The sequence below is a fragment of the Meriones unguiculatus genome, chromosome 5 (genome assembly GCF_030254825.1).
Source record: "Meriones unguiculatus strain TT.TT164.6M chromosome 5, Bangor_MerUng_6.1, whole genome shotgun sequence".
Taxonomy (NCBI): domain Eukaryota; kingdom Metazoa; phylum Chordata; class Mammalia; order Rodentia; family Muridae; genus Meriones; species Meriones unguiculatus.
In genome coordinates, this window is record NC_083353.1 from 113,692,240 (window position 1) to 113,717,176 (window position 24,937).

The 24,937-nt window shown below is 49.6% G+C and overlaps 1 protein-coding gene across 1 annotated transcript in view; it reads right to left on the minus strand.

Moving 5' to 3' along the window:
• Nucleotides 1-780: 780 nt before the first annotated feature.
• Clstn3 (calsyntenin 3) overlaps nucleotides 781-24,937 on the minus strand; it is a 33,407-nt gene continuing 9,250 nt past the window's right edge. The window contains exons 9-18 of the mRNA XM_021636992.2: nucleotides 21,997-22,159; nucleotides 21,380-21,436; nucleotides 20,417-20,574; nucleotides 20,147-20,295; nucleotides 9,557-9,783; nucleotides 9,058-9,228; nucleotides 8,194-8,339; nucleotides 7,674-7,809; nucleotides 1,877-2,079; nucleotides 781-1,642 (exon numbers count right to left, since the gene is read on the minus strand). Coding sequence (XP_021492667.1) covers nucleotides 1,502-1,642; nucleotides 1,877-2,079; nucleotides 7,674-7,809; nucleotides 8,194-8,339; nucleotides 9,058-9,228; nucleotides 9,557-9,783; nucleotides 20,147-20,295; nucleotides 20,417-20,574; nucleotides 21,380-21,436; nucleotides 21,997-22,159 — 1,551 coding nt within the window. The 3' untranslated portion in view covers nucleotides 781-1,501. The remainder of the gene's footprint in view (nucleotides 1,643-1,876; nucleotides 2,080-7,673; nucleotides 7,810-8,193; nucleotides 8,340-9,057; nucleotides 9,229-9,556; nucleotides 9,784-20,146; nucleotides 20,296-20,416; nucleotides 20,575-21,379; nucleotides 21,437-21,996; nucleotides 22,160-24,937) is intronic.

The window sequence follows — 24,937 nt, forward strand, 5'->3', positions numbered from 1 at the left end:
AGCGTCTACACAGCAATTGCTGCTTCACTAGCTCCGTCTAGTTCTCTTCTTTATCACCTGGAGCCTAGAGAAGACCAAAGCCAGAGAACCAATGGCCCAAAAGGCTGAGGACAGACCAGAATCTGCCATGCTACCACTTCATTGTGGGGACAGCGAAGGCCGCTCAGCCGCCACAGCAGGGGATGTGGCAAAGCGGAGGTCCCTTGGGTCCGAGCCATAGACTGGTCAGCAAAAAGAGCTCCTGATCCCTTTGTTGTGAAGAGCAGGACTGCCAGCATCCTCCCTCGCACTTTCCAGCTGGGAGTTGACGTGCTCCGGGTGGGACTTTTCAAAGTGATGAGGAGGGGCTGACAGTGTCCCCAGACAGCACCGGGCATCTGCCCATGCAGCTACGTCATTCTTTTCCAGGATGCAGAGGGAAGAAGACAGCGTGAGTCATCTGCCCCCATCTTACATCCCCAGGGCCTGTCAGCCAGGGCACCAAGTGACAGCCAGAGCCAGCCCTGCCCGGTCACCTCAGCATGCTCAGAGACCTAAATGGCCCTTGAGATCAGAAAGACGCATCATTGCCCTCCTCCTCCAGCCTGCCCCTGCCTTGGGCTGCCCTTCCCCTGCCGTGCTCCTGAGGCGTCTGCCTCAACCACACAGGACCGTCCAGACAGACAGCAGGCTAGAGCTTTTTTCTGGTTGTTTTATTTGAAAACCCCTAGGGTGTGTCCCTCCTTTCCCACACCCATCCCCTACCCTCACCCCAAGACGTGACAATGCCACACACACGCACACATACAAGGCTGTGAGCTGCACACAGAAACACAGGAGCTGCGCTCACGACAACATTGAAAAAATATACACTATATATAATACACCCGGGGCGCCCACCCCTCCGCCTTCCCCACAACCTAGGCACAAGCAGGCCGTGGAGAAAGGAACGGGGACTGTAGGACCTTCGGACTGCTCAGGCAGGCGAGGAAAGGAGGACAAGAGAGGGAGGAGACCGAGAAGAGGGAGGATCGGGGATCCTCAGAGTGAAATGGAAACAGAGGCGAGGTTGATCCTAAGGGAAGCAAGGAGGCTGGACAGAAGGAAGGCCTCCTCGGACAGGACGGAGTAGGGAAGGGCCCAGCAGCAGGCTCCCACCAACCCCACTCCCACCTCAGCCATGGCTGTTGAGTACCCTCCCCAGTACAGCGCGTGGCTGGCGGGGGTATGCCAGCACGGGTGGGCTACAGGGCAGCCAAGGCCGTTCAGCCACTCTCCCAGAGCAGCCATCTGGGGCAGACGCCTCAGGAGCACGGCAGGGGAAGGGCAGCCCAAGGCAGGGGCAGGCTGGAGGAGGAGGGCAACCGCGTGGGGCCTGCCGGGGGTTCCGAGATCGCAGGACCACTCCTGTTCAGAGCGCTTTGTCCCCCTGGGTGTCTCTCCTCTCGGAATGCCTTTCTCCCTCTCTTTGCTGGGTGTCGGTCTCCCCAGGCCAGGCCTCTCTCTTGGCAGGGTTGGAGCCTCAGTAGCGGTGGGGGGGGCTCTCAATGATGCGCCTCTCGTCACTGCTGGGGGAGTCGGCTGCCTCGGAGTCACTGCTGTCCTCATCCTCTGGCTGGCCACCAGCAACCCCTGCTACGCAGGCCTGCTGGTTCTGGTAGGACTGGAGAGGACAAAAGCAGAGAGCGAGAGCTCAACAACCTAGCCACAATCAGAACCGCTCCTTGAGGACACATGCAGGCACGCACGCACCATAGCTGTGTACCTCTCCAGGCTCATCCTTCCTCCTCCACGCTCTCAGCCGCTGTACCAAGAGCTTTCACCCGGGGTGTGGGTCCTCCTCAGGGATATTTGCTATAAATGTGCTCCCTCCGCGGCATTCCTCCAGGCCACTCACCTCCATGGGGTTCACAATAATGGTGAGAGCAGAGTCATCCCAGAAGAGGTCAGGGTCTTTTGGGTCAGTGGAAGCTCCCGAGGCTCCACCAGTCCCCGAGACGCGGCGGTGAAGGGAATGGATCCGCACGAGGCCGAGGACCACCATAAGCACCAGAAAGCCCACACAGACCACAATGATGAGAGTCGCAGCACTGGGGACCACTGCAGGGAGAGCACGGAGTCAGTGGAACCCAGCACACCTGGGGAAATCGGGCATGGGTGCTGAGAGAAGAGACTGCCCAATGGAAAAAGCCTAAGAGGAAACAACCGCCCTCAAGGTGGCCTTGAGGAAGTGAATAACCTGAAAAATTGACTGAAAGAGAAAAAGACCCCACCAGGGAAGATAAACAGGAAGGAAGTGAAGAGGGGCTGCCCCAAGAGCCAAGGGCACACAGGACTGGTAGACAGTTGTGTAAAGAGAGACCAGTGATGTGGAGAAGGACCCCCGCCTAGTGCTACCTTCAGTGACCATATTGTCTTTGGATAAATGGCAAAAAAAAATAAAAGTTAGAAGCTGCCTGTGCCTTCCTGCCTGGACCTTCCCTAAGGACTACCTTCTCCTCAGAGGGAAAGAGAGCAGCAGCTACAGAGGGGACTGACTGGGATGGGAAGAGAAACAGCCCTAAGCCTTAGCCTGCTGACCAGAGGAGCTGCTGTCCCCAAGGCTGGGGACAGGTTCCAGTGGCGAGGACTGGCTCCTGCGCTTACCCACCTGGTCTGGGCTCACTCCTGCTCCGTGGTACCTCCCTTCTCCTTGCAGGATTGAGGTTTCTGGTCCTGGGGGGCTTCTGTTCCCTCCTGGTCTCCCCCGGAGGTGTACCCACCCCCACCTCTGCAGTCTCGGGCCTCCTGCCCTGTAGCCCCATCCTGATGCCCAAGTTCAGGGGAACATGGATTCTCACAGGCAGTGAGAAACAGAAGGGTATATGCACTCTCACGTGGATCTTGGAGCTGATGGTGGAAAAGCAGATGTGCATACACAGGCCCAAACCAATGAGGAATGAATGGGCACACAGCTGGGCGAACATCGCCATGCCCCATACCCGAGCCAGGCCTCTCGTTGCCCACACACCTGACTGTACCAGCCACCTAGCAGCCTGCTCACACAGCAGGATTGATGGGATGCGCATCAGGGTCTCTAGCGTGGCACCAAAGAGCCGTATGGGCAAGGCCACGCAACTCCCTATCAGCTGAGCAAACCAAGCACTCCCCTGAAGGAAGACATAAGCACCACAGACATGGGCCCTGTGGGCCACAGAATAAGCAGCTGTAAACACAGCCTGGGCTCCATTCTGGGCACACACACAGAGCACGCGGAGAAGCCCAAAGAAGCAAAGCAGAGGAGCCCCAAGCGCCTGAGAGAGCAGGTGAAGGAAGAAACCCCACAGATACACTCCCAAGCCCAGAGCCCTCTTGGGCAGCTGGATTGCTATCTGCCACATGAGTTCCCTCCGCACCCCAGACGACCCTATTGCCGAGAAACAGTTCGTGTGTGTATGTGTCTCCAACACACATTAGCAGTCACACACAAGCAAGCCGTACATAAAGGTCACATTGCGGCCCTGCCTCAAATGTACCTGCACCCTAAAACCCAACACTGAGAAGAAGAGCAGAGCACAGAGGAGAGGACAGAAAAGCCCCCCATACACACAGCCACAGACCCCTCTTGCCAGCAGCCAGGCACACACAGTGTCACCACTCCAGGACCAAGCAGGAAAGTGGAGAATGCGTGCTGGGACAATCCCAGCAGCCACTCACCCACACACACCGCCCTGAGGCCGCCCTGATGGCTCCCTGTCAAGCTAGTTCACATCCTGACCTGACTGATGCCCCATTTTGAACTGCTTGCCAAATTGAGCTAACTCTGTGGGGGCGGAGGCCGGCGGGTTCACTGGGCCCTGGCTCCAAGGCAGAGACCAGACTGGTTGGATCAGCATTTCTCAACTGCCTGGGCATGGGAGAGAGAGGGGAAAGGGACAGAGTCTTTCTTTCTGTGCAGCCATCCAAAATGTCCCCTCTTGGGTCCCCAGGTCAATGGGCAAGGGAGTACCAACATGCCAGCACGTGGCCCCTGTGGCTCAACCCAGACAACCCAACTTTCAGAGCACAGGCCACAGCAGATGACCTAGCACGAAGGAGCGAGCGCCACAATAGTGAGCCCAAATCAGGGCCCTGAGGCCCTGGCATGATGAAGGAAATGACATACTGATTAACAGGAATAAGAAGTGACTTAAAAAAAAAGGACAAAACACAAACACTCCAGCTGTAGGCCAATAACTCAGATTCATTAGGGTAAGTCAGAAGGAAGGTTGGGAGAATTTTTAAATTAGCTACAGGCAAACATGGAGACCTCAAAAGCCCATTAAATCTTACTGCATTGCTAGATCTGCTCAGCAAATTCTGGCCCTGAGTGCAGCCAACATGCAGGGATGGCTGAGCAAATGGTTCATGTGATCATAAGGGCACTGTTGAAAGCGCTGTCCACAGCCCAACCTAACACCGCCCCCTTGATGAAGAAAGCGCCTCAGAGGAGATGCCCTTCTGCGCCCAGATCCTACCCTACGATTCCACACAGTTGTTCGGGCTTCTTTTGCTTTGGGCACCAGCCCAGAGGCAAGCCTCTGGCACAGCATTGTAAGAGCACAGCAGCTCACAGTATTTGCTTCACGTGATTCTCCTCCCATCTCCTCCTTCCTTCCCAATTCTTTTCTCTTTCAAGTATTTTGGTTTTGGTTCACTCGCTTTGTTTGATTTTGATTTTAGTAGATGACACGTTGCCCAGGATGGACTTGAACTCCTGGCCTCAAGTCATCTTCCTGCCTCGGCCTCTCGGGTAGCTGGAAATACTGTGCCAGGCTTCCTTTCTTCCCTGTTGCTTTTCTTTTCTTTCAGTCACAGTCACGCACCATGAGGTAATTAGCCATCTTTTTAAAAGGAATTCTCTTTTTCCTTTCGTTTTTTTGTTTGTTATTTCATCACCCAAGGTTACACATGGCTATTTCCGTGCCAGCACATAATGTCACACCAGTACCCTTCCCGGGCTCCCTGGTCTCTCGAGTCAGCCCCTTTGTTTCCCAGACAACTTTAACACTTCTCCCATGTCATAATCATTTTTTAAAGATACTGTTTCTCTACATATCTTCCCATGGTGCTTTGGGTACTGGTGAAAATCAAAAGTAGAGAAATCATTTCCAAACTTTGCTATGCAATAGAGTTGCATGAGGATCTTTAAAGATAAATACCGGGAGAGCTGACAGGTGGCTCCATTGGTTAAAGGCCCTTGTCTTGCAAGCCTAATGGCCTGAGTTCAATCCCTGGAAAGCATGTGAAGACATGCTGGCTCCACAAAGCTGTACTCTGACCTCTGACACATGTGTCCACATATAAACTTCACACATACACACACACACACACAAACATACAACAATTAATTAATAAAAATTTTTAAAAACACTAATACCTATTTCTCATCAATTTGGGGTGTCAATCCACCAAGAGATTTAAAAGTCCCCCATGTGACAGAAATGAGTCAAAATTTGGAATGACAACAGCATAATGTCTCCATCATCTTGTCTTACTCCTTAACTACCCTCTCACATCCGAACCATCTGTCATGCTTCTGCCTCAGACCTCCTGCTCTCCAGCTCCCAGGTTCGAACACCACATATGGCAAAAACTCTTCCTTGACCATTCTTATTCACCATTCTCGCCGGGCACATAAGAAATTGAACAGAAACCAGCCTCTACCATTGGAGGAGATGGTAGAGCTTACTTCTTCTGCAGTTTTAGTGTAGTTGAGCTTCCCGAAACCCTAATTCTGCAGAGCAGGGCTTGCCCTCGGGAGATAAAAAGGAGGGGACACCCCGGAGCCAGGGGCAATGTATGGAACAGGTTTGATAGCTGTGGATGAAGTGTGTCACCTGATGAGCTCAAGCCATATCACTCACAAAAGGCCTCAGAGAAATGGTGAACTCTGTACCTACAAGGGCCGAAATAAAGAGCGAGGCCAAGGCAGGTGGCTGCTCGTCACCGAAATCTCAGCAGGAAGTGTGGCTGACCTGGATATAAGCTGTAAGAGGGTTTACCCTGGGGAGGAGAATCAAGGACGTGGCCCACAAGTACAGAGCGGCCCCTGGCAGAGCAGGAGGATGAGAAATGACACGCACTGCCTATGGAGCCAGCCAGGACCAGGCAGCTGGGCACTCAGGGAGGAAGCCCTGAGCAGTTAGAACAAGGACACCCCTCCTGGGACCTCAAACCAAAGTGAGAAAGGACTGAGATCGGGCCATGGCACCCAGATCTAGCTGGAGCCTGCTCGTGGGCACAGAGCCCAGCATCCAGGCCAAGAAAAGACCCATGAGGTGACTCAGTGACCATGAACTCCTCGGGCCATTGCCTAATGATCCTGTGACCTTTTCCTGCTTTTCAAAAGTGACAGTCTGTGGCCTTTGGGAGTGGGCTTAATGCTTAAAACATTGAAATGATCTCCAGAGCCAGCTCTGACAAAAGCGGATCTCAAAGTTGGGTAACTTCACTGGGCCAAAGGCAAGGTGTGTGAATGGTCTCTGAAAACGATTCTAAAAGGGTTCACAAAAGTCACTTTCATAGATAGATAGATAGATAGATAGATAGATAGATAGATAGATAGATAGATAGATGGATGGATGGATGGATGGATGGATGGATGGATGGATGGATGGATGGAACACAGTGGAAATATAACATGGCCCATCAGGAGGGTAGCCTCAGTCTGACAGATTCTTCCTTATATTCATATTTTCTCCTTTTTATTCTTCTCCTTTGTAATTAAGCAACTTTTAATATTAGAGAACAAACGAGCCACTAGTAAAGGACCATTAACCAGGGAGCAAGACTATGCCATCCACAGGCAACGTTCGGCATCTGATGATTTACAAATATTCTTGGGGTCTTACAGAGGACATACAATTACATGTTCAATAGCAGCTGCTCTTTTCTCAGGAAGAGGAGGGATAGCTATTCTGTAATTCTTTATTGCATTCATTTATTTTTAATTTGTGTGTGTGCGTGTGTGTGTGTGTGTGTGTGTGTGTGTTGATGCATATCCTATGGTACATGTGTGGAAGTCAGAGTCCAACAAGTGGGAATCGGTCTCTCTTCCTTCTATGTAGATCCCAGGGCTCAAAGTCAAGTCATCAGGCTTGATAGCAAGTTCCTTTACCTACTGAGCCATTTTGCCATCCACCTCATTGTACTTTTGTTTTCTCTCTGTCTCTGTCTCTCTTTCTCTCTCTCTCTCTCTCTCTCTCTCTCTCTCTCTCTCTCTCTCAATAGACTGATCTCACCATGTAGCCCAGTCAGGCTTCCTTCTGCCTGTCTCAGCCTCTTGAGTGCTGGCATCATAATTATACCCCAGTGTACATAACTACTAAAAGCCTTTATATCCCCAACAGCATCTTCAAGCAGTGCTGGTATGCTGTAGGCACTAAATAAATAACTGCTTCATTACAGAAGCACTCTAGATCCCATCTAACTTTTTTTTTTGGGGGGGGGACACAGGGGAGCAGCAAGAATAACCAAGATGCCCACACCCCACACTGCCTGTGGTTCCAGGCTTGAACACCTGCCTTAATGAAGGCTTCACCTTCACCGTGGAGTTAACAGTCCAGGAGGATAAAGAGATTGTCCCGAAGAGAGAGAATCCACTGCCTCACCTTCCCTCCCTCCCAAGCGTATAGGGATGCGTGTGATGCCACACTCCCACTCGGCTTACGTACTGGAGTTCCGGTGGGAGCTGGCCAGGCTGTGTCCAGCCATCTCGGGAGGAGGCTGGTGACCCCGGTGCAAGAACTGCTGGGAGCTGAGCACGTGGCTGGGGTGGGCCACCCGGTTCATGCTGTGCAGGACGTTGACCTAGGGGAAGAGAGGGCTCTGTAGGCACAAGTGCTTCTCCCCAAGGCCCCCCACGCCACTCCAGGCTCACTCAGTACACCCCATTTCTCATTTAGTGTTAGACTCATAACACACAATGTGTTGGGGGAGGGGCTCAGAAGGCCACCTGGAGAAGACACTGCTCTCTGTCTGACATGCAGTTTCTGAGGATCAGACTGAGGCACTAGGCTTAGCAGCAAACCATCTTAACTATCACCCCACATCCTCCTTCTGCTCCATCCGTCAAGGGTCTGGGAACCTTCAAAGCAAGGAGGTCCCTGTCCATCAACCATCTCTCTGAGTCTGATACCTCCTGGCTCCCTGCCAGGAGCAGGTGACGGAGAAAGGAAAGGGATGTCCTGGTACCTCCACAATGAATTCGTTGCTGGAGTAACGGCCATTCATCTCAGAGCAGGAGAGCCGGAATTTCCGGGCATACAGGGCAGCTCCGTGACGAAGCTGGTAACGAGCCTGCCTCAGGATCTCTTCATACACAGTGATGGTCTCCACCCCTGGGGAGTAAGGAGACAACGCAGTGGGAGGGTGGTTAGTCCCTCAACAGAGGTATTAGCTGACACCTCAGAGAAGAAGCACTCCCATACACTCTGGTCTACAGGAGCAGAGCGAAGCTATGTCTGCTTCTCTGTCCTTCCCTTCTAGCCTTGTGGCTTCTGGGACTCCCCAGGGATGAAAGGATCTAGACAGTTATGGAAAAGGAAGGTAAAGAGACATCTTTCAAGAGAAGGTAGTAGGCAGAAGGGACGTGGCTTTGGTGAGGATTGGGAAGGGGCTGGTCATTGCCCCCATTCTCCCTCCTGGGGGCAGCTTCCTCTGGAAACCACCAAACCACCACTTCCCACCATTCGCTAGGATGAGCACTTAAAGCCTGTGGTGATGCAGGGAGAGGGAGAGAGGGTAAGTATGCCATGGAGCGAGAAGACTCGAAAGCTGGTTGGGGAGACAGAAGCAGGAAAGAAACGGCAGAGCCCTGAAGGGATGCGGAAGTAGAACTGGGAGAGGAGGTGAGCCAGGCTGCAGAGAGCAAAGGGAAGAGAGAAATGATCAGAGCCTCTGCCCAGGCACCCTTCCCTCAATCCGGAAGCCAAATCATCTTCCAGCTAAGGAGGAACAAAATGGCATTTGAGCAACATCCCGAGAAAGGAGGAGCCTCGTGCTTCCTCATGAGGTCACACACCACAACAACAAAGACAGACCCTTGACCTCACTGACCAGCAATGGTGAGGTAGGCAGATGTGTTGGTGAGCTCCAGCCCTCGCTGCTGCACGGATGCCATGTCCAAGAGCAGGCTTTCTCGCTCGGGGTCAAGGTCATCCCCCACCAGAGAAATTTCACAGCCGTCCAGGTTGTGTACGATCTCGTCTGACATGCGTGTGTCTGTCACTGTGGGAGAGAGTCGGGGTCAAGGCGAGAGCAGTGCCCACTCAGGTTCTGAGACCCACCCGCTGTCACCACATTGTGGTCACCGCCACCCCTCCCCCCATGCAGGGCCATGCCTTAAGGAAGGTCAACATTACTGCGAACATCAACATGCGACATTTCCTTATACCCATGGGCTTCCCACGGGCTCTGGGTTTCAAGGGTAAGTTGTTCTCAGTCACACGGACACAAGAAAAAGCTCCTCCATTTTCAGCCCCATAGTCCCTCCCTCATTCTAGTTACAGGCATCACCCCACTCCGAGATCGAGTCACTCCTCGGGGTTATCCTTACCTGTGCCCTGCCAACTCTCATCTGCTTTGGCCTCCACCTGGTGAGAAATGGAGCAGGTGATCTGAAGATCAGGGAACAGAGGGACCCCCTCTGGTCCCTCAAAGTCCACAGCTGGGCGGGCAAAATGAGCTGTGCCGCTGAGGAGGATCTGGGGGGCTTCAGGCTGGAGAACCACCACATAGCCCTCCACTTCGGGGATGGAGACGCAGGACTCCTCGCTAAAGCACCTAGATGAGAAGAGAGGCAGCTTGTCACCCCAGCACCCCTCCCTTAAAAACCTAGAGTCTGCCCAAGCATGATGGCACACGCCTTTAATCCCAGCACACGGGAGACAGAATCAGGTGGATCTCTGTGGGTTCCAGGCCAGCCTGGGCTACATACAAGTCCAGGACCAGCCAGAGCTACACAGTGAGACCCTGTCTCATACCTCTGAGACCCCACCTCTACAACAAAGGACCATCCCAGGGAGAGTGAGGGAAGAAGAGAAGGCAGCGTCAATTTCTCCATACCCCACACCCTCCCAGTGAAGTCCCTCCTGGAATGTCATTGCTGCAGGAGAAGCAGAAAGTTGCATAGCCTCAGCCTACGGGGTAACCAAATCCTCAAGGCTGTAAACCACAGAATGTCTGCCACGTTCTATTTTAACAAAGGAAACTGGCCTAACAAAGATGTGCATACATTGAGATAGAGCCTTGCTCTTCCTCCTCTTCTTTCTGCCCTTCCACTACACATGGTAACACATGCCTGCAATCCTAGCGCTTAAGGGGCGGAGACAGGAGGATTGCAAGTTCCAGGCCAGCCTGAGCTAAGACTCTGTCTCAAAAAAAATAAATAAATAAAAATAAAAATAAAAAAATTTAAAGTATATACACATAGTTCTTCACCCAGTGAAAGTTAAATGGGTTCAGTAAAATATCTGCCAGATCTGTACCCTAAAATATGCAACACTAAAAGAGGTCAGGACTCTATCAGTAATGGCCTCTTTTTTTGGTGTGTCTTCTATCCCCTTAACTGGACATCTGCCCAGGGGATTCTCTCAGCCAACCAACCAGGAATGCTTCCAGACACTCCTCCAGCCCCAGCCCTTGCAGATCACCATGACAATCTCAAGCTCTTCTTAGCTTATGAAGGGATCTGTCGCGTTAATTCCTTACAGAAGTGTTTCTGCGCTGCAGAGTAAGGATAAGAGACCAAAGCTTTGTAGCCGTGCATGGTAGCACACATGTCTAAGCCCAGCACTCGGGAGGCTGAGGCAGGAGCATTGCTGAGAGTTCAAGGCTGTCCTAAGTTACACATTGGAATACAAAGCCAGGCTGGGCTAGATAGCAGGACTGTACATCCAAGAGGGGGGGAAAAGGAATATGACAAATATAGCTTAATTATCCTAGACACTAATTACCAATACAAGGATGCTGTGCATTACATGTTTAGAACAACGCCATTCACCATGAACTTACCAAAGGCTCTTTAGTGGCTACAATAGGAGTCTTTAGGTTAGTGCTACTTAAGGTAGCTTAATATAGTAACTCAATAGTCAGCATTTTGGTATCACTGTAATTAATGGGTTGATTACAATGAGATATCCTTGGTTCTTTCTGGGTACTGCAGTTCAGTTCCCAGCACATCATCTTGGGTAGCTCACATCTGCCTTCAACTCCAGCTGCAGGGAAGCTGGTGCCTTCTGGCCTCCACGGGCATTTGCACACAGGAGGCACACATGCACACAAACATACAAACACATTACTAAAATTGCACACAAACATACAAACACATTACTAAAATATTTTTAAAAGCAGAATTTGAGAAACTTGGTAGTCTTTCAATAAAAGAATAAAATTCTATTCCTGACTCGATGGTGCACACCTTTAGTCCCAGCACTCAGGAGACAGAGGCAAGTAGCTCCCTGTGATTTCTGGGCCAACTTAGTCTACAAACCAAGGTCCAAACCAGCCAGTGTTACACGGTAAGGCTCTATATAAGTGCCAAAATACAATAAACAAAGTTCAGGAAAGAGAAAAGAAGGAAAGAAGGGGGGGAAGGAACTAGAAGGAAGAAAGGAGAAGAAGAGAGGAGAGAAAGGGAAGGGAGAAAGAAAAAGGGGAATGCTACACTAACTCCAGAACCATCTGTATAGCATAAAAATGTGTTATGCAAGCATAAAATTATGCAAACAGATGAGAAGACACGTTTCCTATAGGAATCAGCTTCCTGGAAATCCCTAGCAAGAACCCTAACATGGCCATCTAAGCCAAAAGACCTATTTTAAGTCCCACGCTTACTTGGTCACAGGATTAAATTGATTAGCTTTTTTGCTGTTTCTCTATGGTTCTTGAAACAGTACAAGAATCTATTCAAGGAAACATTTCTAATAGATCACTAAAAGCTTTAGCAAATAAGAGTAAAAGGAAAATAAAATTTTAGGAGAGGTAATAAATCAGATTCAGCATCAGGAATTGCTTGTGAAAAAACCAAACATTGTAGGTAGTAAAAGGACAAGAGTTTTAGGGCTTTCTAAAGAAAATGTTTAATCAGGATCTGTTAGGATAAATGCTCTGGATATTCCCACTGCAGTAAAGCTACTACAAAACCATTACCTAACACCGGTATTTATGATAAGGCAGAAAGAAGATTGGCAACATAGGAGGTCAAAAAGTTTTGTATTATACTATAAGTTTTATGGACAGCTAACTCAAGCATCTTATCTCTAAGGAAAGATTGTAAACCCTAAGCAAGCCAAACAGGAGAAATTCCCTTCAGTGCTTACCTCCAGGGGGGTTGTAAATCTTTAGCCGACCTAGTTCGGAGGATTATCAACAACCCCTAATTAACTAACAATAAACTACGTAAACAGACCACAAGTTTAACAAGCCCCTGGCCCTCTACTCGCTAAATTGGCAAACAAGTCACTAGTTCTATGTTTGCTCTGCTTAAGAGGCTGTTAGGCCAAGATTTTTGTAGACACTGCTTCTACCAGGTTACTCTTTCACTTAAAATATAAACTTTGTAAATGTTCCGGGGGATATGTCAACTTTAAGGTGCTTCTTTGTAAGATTACTATAAAAGTGTTGGCTTGACTTCAGTAAAGCGCAAAAGATCCAAACCAATACCACCTGGTATGGGTCTGAGTGTTATTTCGCCTATCTGTGCCTTCCTGATATCCGAATTCTCTGATTTTCCCTCGGATGCGGGGCACCCAAAGGGGCCGGTCCGCAGCAGGGGGAAGGAAAAAAAAGGAAGTAAAGGAAGCTCCCAGACAGCACATCTGAGCCATACAAACAGTATCTGCCATAGAGTCAAGGCTTCAAAGTCCAACTGCTGCCCATGTTTGAAACCCAGATTTGTACCAAGGAAATTTTCCATCCCTCTTGTTCACCCTCTTCCTGCACTTTCCACCATGAGACAATGCAACAAGACAGCCCTCACCAGACACCAGTGCCTCAACCACGGGCATCCCAGCCTCCAAACTAGGAGAGACAAAGCTCTGTTTTCATAAATCCCCAGTCCCAGCTACCGAATTATACAACAAAGCAAGTCAGGAAATTGGGACCAGAGAAGCAGGTGTTACAATAACAAACGCCAAAACTGTGAAAGCAGCTTTGGAACCAGGTAATGAGTTAGAAGCTGGAACAATTTTGATGGGAAAGCTGGGGAGGGGCCTGTGTTGGCATAAATGGAGGGTTGGGAAGACTCTGTTAAGGTATCAGAGAGAAGGAACGATTTTGTTTTGTTTCACGTGTTTTATTTTGGTTTGAGAAGGAACCTCTCCCTGGGCGCAGAGTTCGCCAGCTGGCTATCAGATGGCCAGCAAGCTCTTAGGACCCACTGTCTGTCTCCCCACTCCAGCGACCCCAACCACCTCGGCACTGGGTCACAGATGCTCACCACCTCCTGGCTTTTTCATGTGGGGGTTGGGGATCTGAAATCAGGTCCCTGCACTTGAGTGGTAAGCACTGTACCTGCTGAGCCATCTCCCCAGGATGGAACTTCTCAGAGATGCCTGAAGGTGTCATAACCGAGAGTTTGCTAAAGAGGGCTGAAGAGATGGCTCATTGGTTAAGAGCACTGTCTGCTCTTCTAGAGGTTCTGAGTTCAGTTCCCAGCAACCACACGGTGGCTCACAACCATCTATACTAGAATCTGATGTCCTCTTCTGGCCTGCAGGTGTACATGCAGATGGAGTGCTCATGTATGTAAAATAAATAAATCTTTTTTTTAAGTTATTTAAAATATATATTGCTAGAAATGTGATCCACAAAGGCCAGTCTGCTGAGGCCTAGTGAGGGTGCGGAAATGCTGGAAACTGGAGCAAGGGCCATCCTCATTCATACCGCAAAGGACTGTGCTGCAGCCTGTCCAAGTCTGAGCACTTTTGGAAGCAGAAAAGCCAATGAACAAGATGAAGAACTGGTAGGGGTTTGAGAGATGGCTCAGCAATGGAGATGCTCTCTGCTTTTCTAAAGTACCACCCTAACTCAGCTCCCAGCATCCACTTCAACAGTTCACAACTGCCTGGAAGTCCAGTTCAGTTCATGAATGCCTGTAATTGGATTCCACAGGCACTCACAAACACATGTACATACATGCACATTTAAAAATATATATATTTTTGTAAAAGTTAGTGAAAGAAATGCTAAGAAAACTATTGGCAAAGTTGCAGAAATATCTTTAGTCATAGGATTAAAATGCAAAGAAAAATAATTTCATGATGTAATTTCTAATTCAAAAGCAAACAGCTTACGGATTTGAAGGCTTCACAGCCTCTCTTAGGCAAAGAATGAACAAGCAGGCTTGATCTTTTGATAAAGGGATCAGTGTGGACAGAAAGAAGGTGCTATTCATCAAGAGAATGGGAAAATGAAGGCATTTCAGAGATCTTCAAGGCAGCCCCAGCGTGTGGAGAGAACTCAGCTTTCCAGGCTGGAGTTACTTCAGGTCTCTCTCTGCTCCCTACATTCCAGCACAGAACCCCGCCTACCCTATAGTCCCGCTCCAGCCGTCCAAGGTGCAGCTTGGACCACCTACCAGAGCCCACACAGGCTTTGTGGCATCCACAGGCGCTGATCCTAGAAGGGGGCCTGGTTCATTTCACCTGATTTCAAATGATGTCACAGAGAGCCATGAGAGCAGAGACAATACAGACAGCGTTTGGAAATGCTGAGTGGAACCACCAGCCCTCTAGAATGCAAAGTTGCCACAGGGACCCCAGAGCTGCAGAGCTCCCAGCGTGGGACAGCCTGGGCAAGCTACAGCATGAGGGTCTACATAACTGAGCCCATCTAGCAAGTCAGGGGAGTGGGGCTGTCTGAGGCCTTCAGGCTGACTCCCACCCCAATATGTCTAGAAGATTCACATGGTGTCAGGGGTTCTTTGAAAGCTTTTGTTTTGCTTTGCTTTGCATTGCTTTGCTTTTTTTTTGGGGGGGGTGGCTCATGTAGCCCCAGGGTGGCTGCAAACTCACTGTGTAGCCAAGAATAACTTTGAACTGTGGATCCTCCTATCTCTACCTTCTGAGAGCTAGGATGCACCATCGCACCCAATTCATGTGCCAGAACTCAAATCCAGGGCAAGCCATTTCTACTGACTGAGGTATGTCTCTAAATCATTATTCTGAAATATAAAGATGTGAAATCACCAGCACAGCTAAGGAGACAGTTCAGCCACTAAAGTACTTACCATGCCAGCATGAAGACCCAAGTTCAGACCCCCAGCACTGGTCATGAGTTCAGATCCCCATCACCAATGAAAGCCAGGCATGGTGCATGCCTGGACCCAAAGTGCTGGAGGAGGCAGAGAAAGGAGAATGCCTCGCACTGACTTACTACCCAGTCTAGCCAAATCGGCACACTTCGGTGAGAGGACCAAGGGATAAGGTGGAGAGTGATTGAGAAAGTCACCTGGCGTTGATCTCCAGCCTCCACTCGTGTGTACACGCAAACAGGCGTGTGCGTGCATACACAAAATAAAAAGAAGAAAAGATGTACTGTCAGATGGGTACAGCGAGGCACACCTATAACCCGAGCACTCAGGAGACTGAAGCAGGAAGGTCAGGAGTTCGAGGCCAGCTTGGGCTGCAGGGTTGAGGTGTGGCCAACCCTGACCACCTGGGGATGTGCTTGGAGGAAGGTTTCCCTTTTTCCTTCACGCTTCTCCCTTCTGGAATCTAACCAGTGGTGCTCCTTTCATTGTATTTGGGAAGCAGCTAAGATGTTCAGTTGTGATGGCAAGGCTTTGGGGTTTTTTTGGGTTTTGTTTTTGTTTTTGTTTTGAGACTTGTCAGGATGGAAAAGATGTGGTTTTTGTGTGAGGAGAACATGAATTGTGAGGGTCTAGATGTGTGTGGAGCAGGTGGAACCTAAGGCTGGTGTGTGATGCAGCCTCGGCGATTAGCACCGATTGGAAGAGAGAGGGCTTAAGCCTGACTGCTCCTTCTCTCTCACCATCAAGTTTTTCCTCTTGGATCCCTTCCTCTCCTCCTTCCCTCCCCCTTCTTCCCCTCCTCTTCTCCCTCCTTTCCTCCCTCCAGCCTCTCAGCTGTTCCATCAGAAGATGATCCAGCATCCCTAGCCAGGTGCTGGCCACCAATCTTACACTTCCTAACCTCTGGAACTATAAGAATATTAAATCTCTGTTCCTTCAAAACTACCCGGTCTCAGCTATTCTATTACAGTAACACAAAACAGACTAAAGCGAGGCCTGTGATCCCAGCCCTCACGAATCTGGGTCCGGCAGACTTCAGTGAGCTTAAGGACAGCCTGAGCTACAGGGTAAGACCCTGTCTCAAAACATCCACAAAGAAATAAAAGGCTGATTCATTCTTCTTGAACAGCCAGTCTTGACAAAGGGGCTGTAGTTGTGAAGGGTTGGGAACTCTGATCTCTATGACAGATCTGTGATTGCGATGATTTGGGTGAGAGGACCGTGATCATCGGTGTTACTCAGCACGCCGAGGTTGACTGCTGGAGCTAATTAAAAAAAAAAAAAGAAAAAAAGCTGTGCCCTCAGCAGGTGCGAAGGGCTCAGATCCCCCAGAAAGAGCCTGTCATAACCTACAGATGACCTCAGCTGCCTGGGACCGGGACACAGACAACAGCAGACCTAGGCTGCACTAGTATTCTAGGGGATTCAAACAGGAACAGAAGGCTGTACCGGCCCCAAAAGCCAAGTGAATGACCTGGTGCAGAGATTCTGCAAGGCACACAGACCTCACACTGTGGGCAAATATGATCACCCCAGAATAAGCCAGAAAAAAAAAAATGGAAAAATAAAAGGGAGGATTCAGAACAAGGAGAAATTCTCTCTGGGCAGGATAGTAATAGAGTTGTTTTTTTGGGTTTTTGTTTGTTTGTTTGTTTTTGTTTTTGTTTTTTTTTCAAGGAAGGTAGGAAGAACTAGGGAAATTTGCAGTTGAGGTAGCTTTGAAAGAGTGGAGGACTTTGCACAGGAGGAAGTTAGAGTGACGATGAAGCATACAGAGCGAGAGGCAGTAATGGCTGGCAGGTAGCAGTGGTTGAGACCTTGAGCCAGTGACTGGAGTTCGGTCTGCAGTTTCATGGCAAACAGACCTCACGGTGTCCTTTTTTCATTAGAAGAGCGTCTGTTCTGAGCCAGGCATGGTTGTGTATACCTAGAATTCCAGTGCTTTGGAGGCTGCAACAGGAAGATATCAAGTTCAAGGCTAGCCTTTACCACCTGGCAAAGTCAGGAAGGGAAAAGAAAAAACAAAAACAAAACAAAAAATAGTCTTGGATAGGGATGAAGCAGAACTAAGTCAACTGGTTGGGAAGGTAAGACAATAGGGCAGGGTAGAGTCGTGAGGGATTGAGTTAAAGAGTTAAGTCCCAGATGGCCAAGCTTAGGGAGGAGCCCCGTGCGATTTGACAATTAATGGAGCATGAACGACAGAGGCTGAGAGGAGCCACAGATGACTTGAGCCTGGGTGACGTCAAGGTCAGAGATGCCATTAGAAAAGAGGTTTGGAGCACCAGCCCTTTGGGTATGGGTTATTTAAAGTCAGTTATTTCAGCACTGGCTCATCTGGGTTGAAGAGATCAGAGAACTAGGTAGAAGCTGCAGCACATAGGTATAAAGGCAAGAACCACGGAGAGGGGGCAAAGCTAGAGAAAGAGACGGCTTTCCATCTCTCCAAGAGCTAATGTTGATTAGGCAGGCTTTACAAGAAATACATCTCTTACAAGTTTAAACCATTTAATTTTTCCAATCCTGGTGGTACAGGTCTATCATTTCAGCTACTAGAGAGGTCGAGAGAGGAGGATCCCAAGTTCAAGGCCTGCCTGAGATACAGAACAAGTTCACAGACATCTTTGTGAACTTAATAAGACCCTGTGTCTCAAAATGTGAAAATAGAGCCAGGGATATAGCTCAGTGAGAGAGTACCTGCCTGGTATGCAGAAAGACCTAGTGCCGACAAAGGGGGCAACTTGCACTTAAGCATTGACCAATCGTGGCATAAACCTAGCTTTAAATAATCAGAAATCCAAACACTGAGAAGCTGGGAAAGCCACACAAAGGAAAGGACAGGAGCTGATAGGCTTTTTCTGCTGTGAGTTATTCTCTCTCTCTCTCTCTCTCTCTCTCTCTCTCTCTCTCTCTCACACACACACACACACACACACACACACACATACACAAGTCCACTAAGGTGGACCAACCACATAGTAAGCCATAGGAAAATATGAGCCGACACTTATTAGCTTGAATTGGAAAGACGCTTGCTAAGCACGTACAACGGCCAGGCTTTGATCCCCAACACCACATAAACTGATATGATAGTGTGTGCCTATAATCATAGCACTCGAGAAATAAAGGAGAGAGCCCAAGGCCATCCTCAATTATATAGTGAGTTTGAGGCCAGCACAGACTACATGAGACCCTGGAGAGGAAGAAGAAAGAAAAGAAAGACTTTTTTTTTTTTTTAAATGTCAATGAGCTTTCCCTCTTCTGCAGGACCAAGGTCAGTTTCCAGGTCCTTAGCAAGCTCTAGTCTAGGTCTGAAGGAGGTAGGAGGGATTCAGATGAACAGTGAGCAAAGACATTGACACAAACCCCTATGGCCAAGAGTTCCACCCTTGGCCAAAACACAGTCCTCTTCTCTGATGTAGCGCCTAAGTACATGGAAGGAGTGAGGCAGCTCCTTGGTTCCATAAGAATTCTGACTAGGTTGCTGGAGAGATGGCTCAGCAGTTAAGAGCATTGGCTGCTCTTCCAGAGGCCCCAGGTTCAATTCAGAGCACCTACATGGCATTCAGCATGACGGGCTGAAATTCCGATCCTAGGGATCTGATGCCCTCTTCTGGCCACTGCCAGCACTGCACAAAGGTGGTAGGCAGACATGCAGGCGGGCAAAACACCCATATACATAAAAATAATTTTTTACAAAGGAAAAGTACATAGTGGCTAGTACATAGCAGGGTGCAAACAGCTCGGATCTGTGTCTAAGTGATGCTCAACAGCCTATGGCCTTCAACTCCTCAGTGTAACCACACGATGGCCCAGCAGCCCCCTTCCGCAGGTTTTACTGGAGCCTGATAATTGTGCCCAGTTTCTACAGGGCTCAGGGTCCCTCTCCCAGGATATCTGAAGTCACATTGCTTCAGGGAATTTACAGAGAAACTGAAGCAGAGAGGGAGAACACAGGAAATCTGACTCCTAAATTGTGTGATCCACCCACTAGATGGCAGTGTCCCCTAAAACTGCCCTACAGAGAGGGGTGAAACCGCCTTTCCCTGAGGAGCCAGTAACTCCTGCGGAACAGGCACTCTGGGCCAGCATTTGCTATGGACTGTAGCATTTAGTTCGTAAAAGTTCCACTGGTCGGGCTCTATTATCCCTCGAGCTGTATTTTAAAATATCTAATAGATACTTAAACCTTGAACTTATCCACAATTTTTCTGCTGAAGACCTCAGAAATCATCCCATTAGAACACAAAGTTCGGCAAACTTTTCCTGTAAAGGACCAGCTAGGAAATACGCCCTCTCTCTTCTGGAAGTAGGCAGTCTTCTGTCCCAGGCAGGACAGAAGCTTTGCCTAGCGTAGGTGAGGCTCTGCATTCCATCCCCTAACCACACACAGGTGCCTGCACCCTATAAAAACAGCCCTGAACAGCAGAGAAAGCCAACAGGCAGGTCTGTGTTCCACTAAATCTCTCCAGCATAGACAGCAAGCCGGATTTGGCCTGGGATCTAGTGGTAGCCTGGGTTCATCATATTCATTTTTCAAGAACTCGGTGAAGTAAGATTAAAATAGGCAAAACCAGCGGAGCTCTCCATTTGCCCAAGGGTGAGTTAGAATTAATGTCAGGTTCCCCAAGCTTCCAATCTTCTCTGTCCCTCTTTATACAGCACAGAGAAGATCAAAACCCTCAAACCCTGGCAACACAGCTTCGCAGAGAGTAACGGACTGGGAAACCTGATTCCGGGCCGGGCCAAGCTCTTCTACCAACATGACCATCAACAGGCCGGCTGTTCTCAGGACTCAGAGACAGACGTGAAACGGGTTTGGCTAGCTCTAGTGACCTCTCAAGAGCGACACTGGCACTGCTCTAAGATCAGCCCCGCCCACCCAACACTCACTTGACAGCGGTGGTGAGGCGCAGGGGCCTGACGCCGGGTGTGGCAAAGCGCAGAGTGTTCATGTAAGCCACATGCTGCAGGGCATGGTTGAAGGTCTCCACATCATCCCCCTCCAGGGTGAGCAGGGACTGCGAGGGGTTCACGTGGACCTGGGTCCCAGACACAGACACAGCTGAGAGCAAGACCGGGAGGCAGGGGAGGAGAGGTGCGGAAGTGTAGAGGGGTGGGGGGGGGCATGCCGGGAGAGAGAGGGAGCGGAAGGGACTATACCTTCATGCCTTTGCCCAGGCTCTCGAAATCCCTATAGTCCAGCCCCTCCCGACATGCATAGAGGCACTCGATGACCTCACGGCTCTCCAGGCGACCTGAGCGCACGCTGAAACCAGCCAGGTAGCCGTGGAAGTAGTGGTGGATCAGCAAGGGGTCTCCTAGGGCAGGAACACAGGGGCAGGCCAGGTGGTGAGAGGAGAAAAGAGGAGCCGAGGAGAGGTGGGCCGAGGATGGGGCTGACAGGAAGGGGAAAGGAAGAACAGAACTGGGGATGAGAGGGCAGGGTAGAGAAGACAGAGGAGGCGAAAGGCAGGACAGAAGCTTTGCCTAGCGTAGGTGAGGCTCTGCATTCCATCCCCTAGCACCACACACAGGAGGAAGAAAAGTGAAAAGGGGAGGAAGGAAAACACAGTGAGGAAAAAGAGGAGGAGGAGAGCAGGAAGGGAAGAAGAGTGGACAAGTAAAACGGTTCTGAGAGGAGGGAGGAGGAAACCACAGTGAAGAGGAGGACCAAGAGGCAGTGAGGGTCCAGACTGTAAGAGGGAGACATCTTCCCAGGGACATGCGGGGGGACCAGGATGAATGTGTGTGAGCTTCATAGATGCCTAGACTCCTGCCACCTGCTTTCTGCCATGTGGATAGTCAGCAAGAGAAATGTTACCATATTCTTTGAGCAGGAAAGAAGAAGAAGAAGAAGAAGAAGAAGAAGAAGAAGAAGAAGAAGAAGAAGAAGAAGAAGAAGAAGAAGAAGAAGAAGAAGAAGAAAAACCAGCCAGAATCCAGCCAAGCTATGCCCAGCCTTCCTGCTCTGAGGATGCTCTGCCTTGATATGGCTTAGAGACTATGCCATGCTGGCCTGTGAAGCAGGAACTGGAAAGGCTGCATTGGGGCAGAAAGAGACAGAAGCACATGTAAGACAGTTGAGATTAGAACTCTGGTCTCCAATTCTTATGCACAGAGTACCTGAGGTTGTGTCTGTACTGTTTTCTCCTCCTTTTTCCTTCTCTTTGTTCTTCTCTTCTGCAAACCAAGAAAAAAAAAATGTGGCAGTGAGCTGAGGGCTGTGACAAGAAATCCTGTAATTCTCCTAAGTCCTCATACTCTGTGTAGGATTTGCAGGCTCTGAGCAGATTCCCAACCCTGTCATGCCAACCCCCAGTCTTGCGGGCCTCTGTTATAGATTATTCTATTGCAGAGGAAACAGGAGGACTCTGGTAAGATGGCTACGCAAATGGAAGGACTAACAGTCCTCTGAAGGATTCCCATCCTCCTGCTAGGGAGAGGCTGTGGACATCATCATCTCCTTGAGGGAACAAAGTTGGGAGCTGGCTGGAGTTACTGTAGATTTGGGGGTAGGAATTCCACCACGATTAAGCTGCTGGCCCACACAATGGGGAGGGGGCATCGGAAGTGGAGGTCTCCTCCAGCAGAGATCTGTCAGGGCAGAGTCACCTGCCTAGCTGTATGGAGATGCAGGGAACAGCCTCCACAAGAGCAGGCCGCCCTTGCATCTCACCTGACCACCTCCCCTCACAGCCCTAGAGCCACCGAGTCGTTACTGAGAAGGTCAGAGGACCCACCAGTCCAGCAGGCCCCAATCATGAGTGCAGGTTCCCTCCTGGGTGGGTGGATGAGACCATTGTCATGGATGAGAGCAGGGTCGAAGGAGATGCCGTCGGTATAGAGTGTGACCGTGGGGAACTCGAGGTTCAGGGCATAGTGGTGCCATTCGTCGTCACACACCTGGGGGCGCAAAGTGAGGGCGAGAGCCCCTCAGTTACGTGCTCTCTGAGGAACTAGTCCCAGCCGTACTCCAGGTCCTGGAGAACCTTGTCCGAAATCTACAGGACAAGCAACCTAGTACAGAAAACTCCAGGAACCACAGAAACATGTAGAACTAGAAGCAGAGCTAGCCACAGGAGTATGCCTGAAGTCCAGCGACGCAAGAGGATGAGGATCACTTGAGTCCTTCCAGAGATGTTTATAAATAAATAGATGGGCGGCATCCTGATTTCCAGGGTGGTTTCTAACCCATCAGGAACCTCTGTGACATCAACCGTTTACCTCTGCTGTTTCTCCTGGAGCCATTAAAATGGAGGAGGAATGTGCCAGGGAAGGAATGGAGGTCTCTGCCTTACCAACCTCCCAGGGTTGGGAGCCCTCGAGGCTCAGCTCAGGCCCTCTCCCCTCCCCGCTCTGCACCGTCTTCCTAGGACTACCCTGGTTCATGGGGGCTCAGACTCCCCATTTACACTGGTTAATATCGCTATGTCCAGCCCAGAGCTCTCCCCGTATTCCAAGCCTTCCATTCAGATATCCCCCAGCCATCTCAAATCTAACAGGCACAGGCAGTCACCATTATGCTTTCCAGCTCCACCACCCCCTCAACCTAAACCACCAACAGGTGCTGTCAGCTCAGAGCCAAGCAAAACTAACAGCTGTGGGTCACTGAGTGCGACTCTCCGGCTCCACGGTCACATATCAGTGAGTCTCTGGGCCCTTTGTGTGGATAGTCTCCACAGTTCCCTCTGCTGACTCACACTCCTCTTTTCTTCTCTGTCCTGGAGATAGAACCTAAGGCTTTGAGTTTCCGGCAAGCACTCTACCTCTAAGCCCACCCTGGTCCAGTCTTTTTCTGACCTTTTATTTCTGCTTTCTTTGGTTGGGTTTGGATTTGTTTGCTTGCTGGCTGGCTGGCTTGGGACAGGGTCTTTCTGTGTGGCCCTGGCTGTTCTAGACCTCACTTTGTAGACGCCAATCAGTAGCTTTGCTCAAACTCACCAAGATCCACCTGCCTCTGCTGCTGGAGAGCTGAGATTAAAGACGTGAGCCATGAGGCTGAGGCAGGAGGATCTTCTTGAGTTCAAGGCCAGCCTGGGCTACAAAGCTAATTCCAGAACAACCAGGGCTACACAGAAAAACCCTGCCTCAAAACAAACAAAAACAACAAAAATGTCTCACTAAATTGTCAATCTCGTCTTGAACTTTCAGTCCTCCTGCCTCAACCTCCAAGGTAGCTGGGATCACTGGCCTGTGCCACTAGGCCTAGCTTACTTCTGCTCCTCTCACAACTGCGCAAGTGATGGTCTTCCAACATAATTCCGACCAAGTCATAGTCCTACTTTGAGGCCTTCAGACAAAGGCTTCCTGAAGTCACTGCCCATCGCTCCAAGCCCTCCTTCAGCCCTTCCCTGCTGTCCACTGTACCCCAAGGCCTCAGAGATCGTCCATCTGCTGTTCCTATTCACATTTATTTTAAAGTAAAGGCCGGCTCGGGGCTCAGGGGTTAACTTGGCACATACCATGTCCTTTGCTAGCTCTCCAACTGTACCAAAAAAAAAAAAAGAAAGAAAGTTGGGAGAGAAACAGAAGCATGGGTGAAAAAAAAAAAGATAAACTAGCTTTTCTACCCAGCTAAAATATGAGCTAAATTAAATTGAATATTTTGTTTCATATTATTAAGCTCCAATGTACCCCTGGAATATATCTGTTGAAAACGCAGGGACTTAATTGGTGTTTAATGAATGTTTTAAATTTAAAAAAAAAAGGATAAAGAAAATTTTAAAGAGAAGGACTAGGGATGTAGCTTAGTGACCGAGCACTTACCTAGCATATGGAAGGGCCTGTATTCAGTCCCCAGCAACACACACATTGTTATAAAAATAAAAAATCCCAAACATTCAATTTTACCAGTAAAGACTCAGGAGCCAGGTACTGGGGTAAAAGCCTGCTAGCTCAAAGAGGCAAAGAAAGCACCCAGCTGACCTTCCAACTCAGCTCACATCCAGAAGGAAAAAGCCAAAAGCTTGCTTACTCAGCTGATGGCCCAGGAGGAAAGGGCCTGCCAGCTCACCCAACAGCCCAGAAGGAATAAACCAAAAGCTCCTTTTTGTAGCCACTCTGCCTTACATACTCTTCTCTCAAAGTCCCTCCTTTCTACTTAATCCCTGTCAACTGGTTACTTGCTCTATCTTTTGGCCTCTTGGGTTAACTTTATTAAATGCTGTATACAGAAAGCTCTTGGAGTAAAGGTGTGTGCTAGGGCTGAGCCACACCAAACAAGAAACAGGTTTTTACAGTTCACAATCTTAGGGTACATAATGAGATTAAATATCCTGCAAAACACACACACACACACACACACACACACACACACACACTAGCCTGAAATGGTGAACAGACCTGTAATCCCAGCTCCTTGGGAGGCTGGAACAAAAGGATCACACGTTCAAGGACAGCCTTGGCTACAGAGTGAGTTAAAGGCCAACCTGGGCAGCTTAGTGAAACTTTGTCTCAAAAAGTAAAAAGTAGGCTGGGCAAATATTAGGCAGAGTTTGGGGTCCCCTGGAGGAGGGGGGAGAAGGATTAGAGGAGCCAGAGGGACCAAGGACACCACAAGAACATGGCTCACAGAATCAACTGACTGAGACCCTGGTGAGCTCACAGAGATCAGGAAGCCTGTACAGGTCTAACCCAAGACCTCTGCATATTTGTTACAGTTGAGCAGCTTGGTGTTCTTAT